The sequence below is a fragment of the Microtus oregoni genome, unplaced genomic scaffold, assembly GCF_018167655.1.
Source record: "Microtus oregoni isolate MIOR12 unplaced genomic scaffold, Mior012 000097F_ref0000449, whole genome shotgun sequence".
In the NCBI taxonomy this organism is placed as follows: Eukaryota; Metazoa; Chordata; class Mammalia; order Rodentia; family Cricetidae; genus Microtus; species Microtus oregoni.
The window spans coordinates 3,556,414-3,567,371 of record NW_024544710.1 but is presented as its reverse complement, the minus strand read 5'-3'; the positions used below and the strand labels follow the sequence as shown (position 1 = coordinate 3,567,371).

Sequence of the window (10,958 nt, the reverse complement as noted above, 5' to 3'; positions counted from 1 at the left end):
TTGATTGCAGAGTGTGGGGCCCAGAGATCCCTATGCATTGCCCACCTGGAATGGGATTAACAAGATTTCTGTGTTGTTGCTTCAAGCTTTTCTCTTTAGAGTTAAGTATTGCTGGCATCACAAACAGATGAGAAACCGCAGCCTCTTGGTTTTGGTGCAGGTGGAGTGGGCAGTGAGTTTGGGCCAAAGTTGATGAACCTCTTTTTGTGAAAAGAAGGCTGCCAGCTTCCCTTCCTGATTTCCCTTGTTTAAATAACACGTCCAAGCCTCAGCCCGAGGAGATAATTACTAGAAAAATACAGCTCAGAGCCATTACTGCTCTGACTCATTCCTGCTCTCCAGCAGGTGTTGCCATGGTTTCAAGGCTGCATCTTCCTCCTCTCTGCTCTCTCTGCCCTCTCTCCAGTTAATTTGTCACTCTCCTCCACAGTCGGTCTCCACAGACTGACGCGCAATGAAGCCTGGGTAGACGCTGGCTTTTGTGGCGTCTTTCTCAAATAACATTGTTGTTTTCTTTTTCAGTGTTTTTGAGATGGGCTCTCACGTCGCCCAGCTTGACCTTGAACTTGCTATAGAACCAAGGCTGGACTTGAATCGCTTATGTCCCTGCCTTTATTTCCCAGATGCCAAGGATACAGGCGTGTGCCACTGCACTTACCTATTGCCTTTTTCTTGAATTAAAAAAAAATCTATACCAAGAGATAGAACAGGACATATTAACAGAAGAAAACAAAAGTCATAAATTCACATTTCAAAATACTGCCGTTTTTACCATTTTCCACCCAATTTCTTGTGATGTATACTTTATAGTTGACATTATATATGTACATTATATAGTTATTTTCTAAGACAGGATCTTATGTAGCCCAGGCTAGCCTCAAGCTCACTAAGTAGCTGAGGATGGTCTTGAACTTCTGCTCCTTCTGCCTCCACTTCCCAAGATCATAGGTATATGCCACCACATCCACTTTTCCATGGTGCTTGGGGTTAAGTCCAAGGCTTACTACATGCTAGGCAAGCTCCCTGTCCTCAGCTAGTCCCCGGCCCTAGTGCATGTTTTTATACATGTCTGGGTGAGCCTGTAGTGGACCTTTCTTTTTTTCTAGAGCTATTGGTCTTCAGGTACAGCTTTTCACACTCGAGTCACACACACAGGCTTGATTATTATCTTTGTAGCTGTGATTATCTATTATAATGCACCTAAGCTTCACGATGTTCCAGGTCCAGTGCATTGTTGTGTCGTGTCCTGGAGGTGTGTGGGTGTTATGTACATATATACACACGCGAGTGTGAAGCACGCATGCGGAGGTCAGAAGTCAACTCTGAGAGTCCCCCACTCTTCTGAAATCCTGTCTCTGCTGGGACCTGGGAGTCACTGTTTCAGATGGACTAGTGGCCTTCCTGTGACCGTCTCCCCAGCATGGGGATTATGAACACATACCACCATGTCCAGTATTTTACCTTGGTTCTGGGGATCAAACTCAGGTTCTCGTGCTTTCATGGCAGGCACTTTACTGGGCTCCATCTCCAGAGCCTGGTTTGATCTCCCTCCCCCGTTGTGTTTTGGTTTTTGACAGATTCTGGCTCTGTAGCCCAGGCAGACCTCAAACTTTTGATCTTTTTGCCTCAATCTCCTTAGTGCTAGGATTACATGTGTGTACCACCATGCCCAGCTTTCATAATGACTTCTGCCACAGGCAGTGGAATGATATAGGCTTAAAAAATTCTGCCTTTTGTACCCTGTCAACTACTATTGCTGCAAATAATAATAATAATTATTATTATTATAATAAAAACGAGGAGCCACTAGGGAATATAGGCCTGTGTCGGTGAGAGGACTGGAGAAAGGGGCCACCACCTCACTTCTCCCTTTTCCCTTTGTCTGGCGTCCCTAAGGTGTTACTAAGAGCCCACGCCAAAGAATTGCAGTAGCTTAAGGCTCGCATTGCGCACGCGTGGAGGAAGCGTGGGTGGGGACAAGAGCGATTTTAGAGCGGGTGCAAAGGAGGGTGTAGAAAAATAATGACGAGCACCGAGGCGGGGCTTTCTCGCTTAGCTCAGCCTTCGTCTCCGCCTCTCCGCAGGGCTTCAGCTCCTTATTGGTTAAACGTTTCAGGCCCCCGTTGGTCAAGGAACCAAAGGTCTGGGTCTGCCCCAAGCTATGCCTGCCTCCGGAACCGCGGCAGAAATGGTTGATTGTGAAGCTGCTTACAGGCATTGTTTAGGACATACTCTAGGGGCCTGAAGGGGCCTTTTTCTTAGCACCGGAAGAGTTGAGAGTTCAACCGCAAGCCTAAGAGATGCCGCCGAAGGGGAAAAGTGGTTCTGGAAAAGGGGGGAAAGGTAGAGCGGCCGAGACAATGAGAGAGCGTGGGGTGGGTTAGGAGAAGGGCGGGAGTGTGTCCGGCAGCTATGGGGGTCATAAGCCTGGCAGCAAGTGACTAGGGGCCCCCCAGAGCCGCTATGGTTTGTTTAGGGTTGTTCCGGTAAATCAGAAAATATAAGTACACGAGGGGCGCTGTGGTTCAGGGAACACATGGGGTTTCAGTGCAGGGACCATCGTGGCGGCGAATAGCTGGTGGGGATGGTTCCTCGGGACCTAGAACTGCTGTTTTAAGAGTTTATTACCACTAAAATTTGATCCGATTAAACGTCAGCAGTAAAAGGAAGCCCACACTGTGGTCCTTACGGGTCTCTTTAACAACTAAATTATGACGTGCCCTCCCCTGACCCCCTTTGAGGAAGGACTCGTTTCTTGAAGACGAGAGTTGGACACCGCTGTGCTTTCAAGCTAGAAAAATAAGACACAACTCTTATTCTTCGTCATCCCTGGAAGTAGTGGGGAAGATAGTAGCCAGAAAGTACTGTACTGAGTTCAGTACTGAGAGATAGGGATATTGTAGAAGGTGGGAAGAAGGGAAATAGCGGGGAGCTACTTCAGGCAGGCCAAGATAGAGCAGCCGCAGTAGGGTAACTCATACCCGACCCAGAGAGTCCAGCCCCAAAAGCACCGATGGGAAACAGCACAGTTTGTGTAGCATAGCACTGCTGAAGTAAAACTTCAAGTCAGATTATCGAGTGGGGAAATTAAAGCAGAAGACTAAATCATCGGGGGTGCTGTGTGATGTTAGTAAAGGTCGTGGAGGGCCAGGAAGCCCGTAAAGAGGTCACTTGAGTAGTTCTTGGAAGAGATAGAGGTGGCCCGAACTCTTTGGTTGTGGGAACCCAGAGAAAAGACAATAAAGGGAGTGCTGTAGAGCGATGGCCCAGAGGCCCCAGAAACCAAGCTGTTTTTAAAGAAAGAAATATGAGAATGGGTGAGGTGCCACAACCGTGCTACAGCACAGGGTGGCTGAGGCAAGGGGATCTGAGTTTGAGGTCATCTGGAATACATAGAGCACCTGTATCAAAACAAAAACCAAAATAATTATGAAACTAGAAGGATACGTGGGGAGTGAAGGAGGAGGAGAAAGGCGTTTCCCCCATTTTGGAGATCTTTGGTTGTCCTTCTTCAGCTCCTTAGCTCCTGTTCATCCATCTCCCATTCCCTGGCTAACTAAAATATCTGTCCGTTTCCAAATTCCCCTTCCACAAGTTTTCACCTGCTGGGTTCTCGGGAAGTGATCTGTCATTCTCACTGGAATGTGGGTTCCTTGGTGGCAGCTATGAACCCTATTCACCTTGTACCCCTCAAGGCCTGGAACTCGGGAATTATTTAGGAAGCATTTGTTCAACTGAATACTTAATCCGGGGGGGGGTAGTTCTTAGACATCTTGGCCTCTAACAGTGTGCTGCCTTTTTTAAAATATATATATAGCTCATGTTTTTTTATTTATTTTTTGAAAAAGAAAATCTTTTTCATTATACATACCAATCCTTTCTGACCCAAAACGTAACAGTAGTAAGATGTTCATCTAATGCTTGATAACTTGAATGGCAAAATCTTGCCAGGAGGCCAGCAGAGAGGCATTGTGGTAGATTGCAAACATTTGGGCATAAATACATTCTTTACTTTGTAGTATCTTTATTCTCGGAAAGTTTGGGTGTTCAAATTGCAAGTGTCAAACACTGGCACAAAAGATAGTAGAGATTATGTAACTTTCTATAATGGCAGTGCTCAGTGTTCTGCCATTGGAGGGCAAGATTTGGGATGGGGTCAAGAGGATTTGAAAGAGGCTTCTAGAGCTCGTTCATCATGCCCACACTCATCTCTTTGTTTTCTGTGAAGTGTTTTGTAGGGTGCATTTCCTGTTATTAGAGATGAGTCACCGGGGAAGGTAGCTTGATTGTGTGACTCACCATGGAGCCTTTTGGAGCTTGGGGATGTAATGGAAAGATCACCTTGTATTATGAGTTGGACGCATCTAAAAATGTCAAAGTAATTTGAAATGAGTACCTGTCCTCTTTTTTTTCTAAAGGAGGTGCCACTTCTGGGAGTGACAGTGCTGACAAGAAGGCTCAGGGCCCTAAAGGTGGTGGCAGTGCAGTAAAGGTGAGTTAGCTCCCATCCCCCCCTCTTTCCATGCTAAGTATGAAGGTGGCTAGCTGTGTGGATGCATAGAAAAGACCGTGAGTAACTTGTTCTTACATAAGAGGCTTAACACTGAGGGTAAAGGAAAGAAGATAAAAAACTGGAAGCCAAAGACCAATCTCATTTTTTGTTGTTTTGGGTTTTGTTTGCTTGTTTGTTTGTTTTTCAAGACAAGGTTTCTCTGTGTATCAGCCCTGGCTGTCCTGGAACTCACTCTGTAGACCAGTCTGGTCTCAAACTCCCAGAGATCCGCCTGCCTCTGCTTCCTCAGTGCTGGGATTAAAGGTGTGTGCTACTGCCCAGCTCAGTCTCATTTTTAAAAGGTAAGATTTTTGTGGCGGACCTCTCGACCGGCGAGAAAGAATGACCACCACACCAGGATTCCACTCAGAACACGCTTTTACTGGAGTGCCCTTGATTGATGGGGAGCATGGAATGAGGGGGCGGGAAAACGAGAAACAGGGCGCAGACGGGAGAGGCAGCAGGAAGCGAAGGGGCCGGGGTGCACTTAGGCAGCCGCTTAAATAGGGAATTGGCACACGGGTCGCCCTGTGATTGGCTGCCACCAACAGCTGACACCAGACCGCATCAGGATAGGCTCAAGGATCCTCATCCACCGCGCATGCGGGAAGCGGGGACGTGCAGCTCTCAAAGCCATAGCCAAATATGGAGTTGTTTATAACCAACAAGACAGGATGTCGGCGCCATCTTGTAATGGCGATCCTGTCCGGCTCACTACAGATTTTCACACTTTTAGTACTGTTCTTTAAAGTCTGTTAACTTAGGGACTAGGGTGCTAGCTCAGTCGGTAAAGTACTTCGAAAAGGACCTGTGTTTGATCCCCAGAACCCATATAAAAAGCTGGGCATTCCAAAACCACAGAGAAACCCTGTCTCGAAAAAAAAAAAACACACAAAAAAAGCTGGGCATAATGGCATACATTTAAAATTCCAGCATTGCTAGGTAACCGGCCTCGCATAATTGTAGAGTTCCAATTCAGTGAAAGGCCCTATCTCAAAAGACGAAAGGGGATTGGATGGCACCCAGATTATCATCTGGCCTCCACACACACTTGCACACAAATTTGTTACCTTGACCATGCAAGTGTGGGTGGAGATAAGTCAGAAAATAATTACTTGAAGCCCTTAACCAGCCAATCCCAGAGGAATGCCTGCAGACAGGACTGTACCACTATAGCTGTGTAACAAGGAGTTTCATGTTTGGGTCAGGATGCAGGAGGTTTAAAAAAAATAGATTTCATTGCCTCTGCCTACAGATTCAACCATATTAATAAAATGACTTGTAGGGTGTTCAGTGATGGGAGTTAATGTGTTGTTTTGTAGTTACCCGGGATAATTCAAATGTGACTCTTGCACCAAGAAGAATCCGTTTCCTTTCCAAACACTAACTAGACATGCTTTTCCCTTGTAGGTCAGACACATTTTCTGTGAAAAACATGGCAAAATCATGGAAGCCATGGAAAAATTAAAGTCTGGAATGAGATTCAATGAAGTGGCCACACAGTACAGTGAAGATAAAGCCAGGCAAGGGGTATGTTGCACTTATCTGTCATTTGAGTGTCCTGTTGTCATGCTAGAGCAGTAAGGTAGCATGCAGAAAACCCTGAGTTTGAGCCACCACATTGCAGAAACATTTTCTCCACCAAGGAAATACAAAAGCAGGGATTATTTTCTATGTTCTATCATTAATGTAGCCATACCTTTGTTTTAAGAAAAGTAGAAATGTCTAGCTTATGGGACTAAAGATGTAGCTACATAGTAGAGCATTTGTGTGGCGTGTGTGAAGCCCCAAGCTTGATCCCACCAATTGTAAGTTCTGAGAAGGTGCATAAGAATCATCTGTGTAGAAGGGGAGATGGGGAAGGGGATGTGCTGTGTGACACTTGTCCTTATGAAACCAAGCACCAAGGACGCAGAGTCACCTATGTCCAAATGTAGGTGTGACCTACCTTTCACAGACCACTTCAGAATACAGCAGTATCGTGAGCACTTGTCCCCCATCCAGTCTTAGACTTCTTGTTCCCATTTGTCCCTGGTGAGACAGCTCCTACATAGCCCAGATGAATAAATACAACCCAGTGAGCCATTGTATTCATACTGGGAACTCTCTGAAGCTGCAATAGAACTATTCTCTTTTTAAGGCCACTTGATACCATATGCCTTTGGATTTTTCAGGGTGACCTGGGTTGGATGACCAGAGGGTCCATGGTAGGACCGTTTCAAGAAGCAGCATTTGCCTTGCCTGTAAGTGGGATGGATAAGCCTGTGTTTACAGACCCACCGGTTAAGACAAAATTTGGATATCATATTATTATGGTTGAAGGAAGAAAATAAAAGCACATGAAAGACTGAATAAATGTTTTATATTTCGTTTATCTCCTTAAGTGGTATTATGAAATGATCCTCCTACCCTGTGAACTGTCGTGGGTACCAGTATGTTCTGCAGTCACTCCCACTTCTCAGTTCTCAGTGATGACTCATGCAGACTCCTTTAATGAATCCCCATTTTCTCCAGACTAACTTTGACCATCAATGTGTCCCATAAATTAACTCTGAAACCATCTTCAGAGGAGTCAGATCTTAGGCCCCTGAAAACCTTGGGCACCTAGTAGGCGAATTAGCAGATGAAAAGCATAATTCAAGTTAGTTAATGGATCTACCAGGACAGGTGTCACTAGCTCCATTGTCTTAGTGGAGTACATGGCAGCCAAGCAGCCATCCAATATCAACTTTCTCCTTAAGATTATTTTTATGATTAAGGTGTCTGTGTGTTTGCGAGTGTGCATATGTATGTAAGTGCCTGTCCCCTGGAGCTTGGTGTGCAGGTGGTTGTAAGCCACCTGACATGGGGAACAGGAAGCAAACTGGTCCTCCGCAAGTGCAGCAAACACTTTCCTGAGCCGTGCCTCCTGTTTCTCAACTTTCTCTTCAAATAAATGTCTGTCAAAGGAGGTACTTGGGGGCCTGCCAGATGGCTAGCAGGTTAAGGTACCTACTACCAGGTCGGATAGCCTGAGTTCAGTCCCTGAGACCCACATGGTAGAAGAGAACTGGTAACCATAACTTGTCCTCTGCCTTAGGGTTTCCGTTGCTGCGGCAAAACACCTTGAGCATAAGCAATTTGGGGAGGAAAGGGTTTCTTTTGGTTACGCTTCCATACCACACAGTCCATCCTTGAACATCAACGCAGGAAGCTGAAGGCAGAAACTGAAGCAGAAACTATGGAGAATTCCTAGTCACTGGCTTGCTCCTCATGGCTTTCCCAGCCTGCTTTCTTAGAGAACACAGGACCACCAGCATAGGGGTGGCATCACCCACAATGAATCAGGCCACCTCATGTCAGTCTTCAATGAAAAATGCACCACAGCCTTGCCCACAGTCTGAACTAGTGGTGGTATTTTCAAAACCGAAGTTCCCTCTTCCTAAATGACTCTAGCTTGTGTGAATTTGACATAAAACTAGCCAGCACATCCTCTGACCTCCACATGCATGCTGTGGCACAGAAGGAGGGATGGTGCATGCACACACACACACTAAATGGTATAATTTAAAATTAGGGAAAAGATACTTGGCTCTCCTATGAAGTTTTCTATACTAAACTATGCAGATATTCTCCAGTTGCTGGCTAAATGAACAGAAGTCAGCATAAGAGCACTTCCTTCATGCTCCTTGCATGCTGTCCTGGTTGGGTTTTGTTGGTTTGTTTTGTCGGATTGCTTTGTAGGTAAGTCTGGGACACTTCTTTTTTTAATATTTATTTATTATGTATACAATATTCTGTCTATATGTCTGCAGGCCAGAAGAGGGCGCCAGACCTCACTACAGATGATTGTGAGCCACCATGTGGTTGCTGGGAATTGAACTCAGGACCTTTGGAAGAGCAGGCAATGCTCTTAACCACTGAGCCATCTCTCCAGCCCTGTGGGACACTTTTTTTTTTTGGTTTTTGGTTTTTCGAGACAGGGTTTCTCTGTGGCTTTTGGTTCCTGTCCTGGAACTAGCTCTGTAGACCAGGCTGGTCTCGAACTCACAGAGATCCGCCTGCCTCTGCCTCCCAAGTGCTGGGATTAAAGTACGCTACCATCGCCCGGCTGTGGGACACTTCTTGATTAATGATTGATGTGGGAGGGCCCAGCCTACTGTAGGCAGTCTGGACAGGTAGTCCTGGATTATATAAGAAAGCAAACTGAGGGGTCTGGACCCCGACAGCTCAGCAGTTAAGAGAGAGCACTGACTGTTCTTCCAGAGGTCCTGGGTTCAATTCCCAGCACACACATGGCAGATCATAACTCTAACTCCAGTTACAGGGGATCTGGCCTCCTCACACATGCAGGATACCAGTGCACAGAAGAAAAAAAGCAAACTGAGCAAACCATGAAAAGCAAGCCAATAAGCAGTATTCCTCCATGGCTTGCTACTTCAGGTCCTGCCTCCAGCTTCCTGCCTTGAGTTCCTGTCCTGACTTCCCTCAGTGAAGGAGTGGGACCTGACAGCTGAAAGATGAAATAAACCCTTTCTTTCCCAAGTTGCTTTTGAACATGGTGTTTTATCCCAGCAATAGAAACTCTTAACTAACACATATGGATTGCATTAGGACTCTTTTCATGGCTAATATTCTGTTATCTAAAGATTGTGTGTGGGAGAATGTTCTGTGTCCTGTGTGTATGTGCGTGTGGAGGTTAGATCTGAAGCTGTCTGCCTTAGTTTGTCTGCCTTTGTTTTGAGACGGAGGAGTCTCTTACTGGCTTGGAGCTCACCAGTTCAGCTCGGCTGGCTGGCTGGTCAGCCAAGGGATCCTCTTTTCTTTATCTTCCCAACCCTGGGATTGTAAACTTTTGTCGCCACACCAGGTTCTGGGGAATGAACTTAGTCTTCATGCTTGTATAGCAAGAACTTCACTGATTGAGATTGTTTTTTTTTATTTTTTTGGTTTTCGAGACAGGGTTTCTCTGTAGCTTTGGAGCCTGTTCTGGGACTAGCTCTGTAGACCAGGCTGGCCTTGAACTCACAGAGATCCGCCTGCCTCTGCCCCTGAGTGCTGGGATTAAAGGTGCCGCCACCACCACCACCTGGCATAGTTAAGTTATATTTATTTATTTTGTGTATTATATTTTATATGTGCCATAGCAAGTATGTGGAGGTCAGAGGACAACTTACTGATTTGGTTCTCTTTCTCTCATATGGGTCCTGAGGATCAAACTTAGGTCTTCAGGCTTGGCAGCAAGTGCCTTTACCCATGGAGCCATCTCGGTAGTCCATTATGTCTATATTTAAAATTTTTTAACTGCTGTATTTATGACATATAAAAATGTGTCATGAATAAAATACCATATTGCTTTAGAAATAAAAATTTACCAACTAATTTTTTTTGTTTGTTTTGTTTTATTGAGACAGGGTTTCTTTCTGTAGCTTTGGAACCTGTCCTGGAACTTGCTCCCTTGACCAGGCTGGCCTTGAATTCACAGAAATCCATCTGCCTCTGCCTCCCGAGTGCTGAGATCAAAGGTGTGCACCACTGCCACTCAAGAGTTCTGAATTCCTGCCATTTAGCAGACGTGCCACTATGACAGAACAGTGTTCAAAGTAATCTAGGTATGATGCTATGTGCTTTAGTCCCAGACTCTTGGGGCTTAGCTTGGGGGCTTTTGAATTAGGCCAATCTAGAACTACATAGCAAGTTCTAGGCCAACTTGGGGTATAATAATAGCATTGCTCTGTCTCAGCACACAAATCAGAGCTCAGCTAAGATACAAAGAAAGTACTTATTGAAGTAGTTTCACATACGATACTACTACCACCTTACACCACTTTCATGTAGCTCAGTAGCAGAGCACTTGCTTAGAATAAACAAGGCCATCTCCAGTCCACTCCTCACCTCCAAAAGAGTTAATAATCTCACATAATGTTTATAACAACGAATAATGAAAATAAACTGAAAACCTTGAAACTTTGAAAAGCTTTATAATACCTAGTCTTTTCCTCAGTATATTGTGGATCCCTGTTGGGTGGATGTCATCCCCAAAGGGAAGTCAGAGAGCAGGAAAAGTGAACCAGCAAAACTAGATTCTATGGCTTGCAGAGCAATTAAAGCTAGCCTGGGAGTAAGTAGGGAGGAATGGGCCTCGTAGGCCAAGTATCTCTGTGGGAAGTTAGCCGGGAAGTTAGCCGTTGACTGGTAATTACAATTCTGGAGAAGATGATGAAGGAAACATTTGAGGAGTTTAAGGCTGGGTGTGGTAGCTCATCCCTTTCACCTCAGCATTTGGGAACCAAAGGTTGGCTGATCTATATGAGTTCAAGGTCAGCCTGGTCTATGTAACAAGTTCCAAGACAGCCAGTGTTGTTTTTTTTTTTTTTTAAAAAATGCTGCAAGGTCCCCAGTGGCAGTAGGCAGCAGAAATGTTGTA

The 10,958-nt window shown here is 45.3% G+C and overlaps 1 protein-coding gene across 1 annotated transcript; it reads left to right on the top strand.

Moving 5' to 3' along the window:
• Positions 1 to 2,199: 2,199 nt before the first annotated feature.
• Positions 2,200 to 6,926, top strand: LOC121442907 (peptidyl-prolyl cis-trans isomerase NIMA-interacting 4). Its single transcript, XM_041644547.1, has 4 exons — positions 2,200 to 2,343; positions 4,419 to 4,492; positions 5,963 to 6,082; positions 6,727 to 6,926. Exons 1-4 carry the CDS (start codon positions 2,301 to 2,303, stop codon positions 6,883 to 6,885), a joined length of 396 nt encoding a protein of 131 aa, XP_041500481.1. The 5' UTR covers positions 2,200 to 2,300; the 3' UTR covers positions 6,886 to 6,926.
• The last annotated feature ends 4,032 nt before the right edge of the window (positions 6,927 to 10,958 follow it).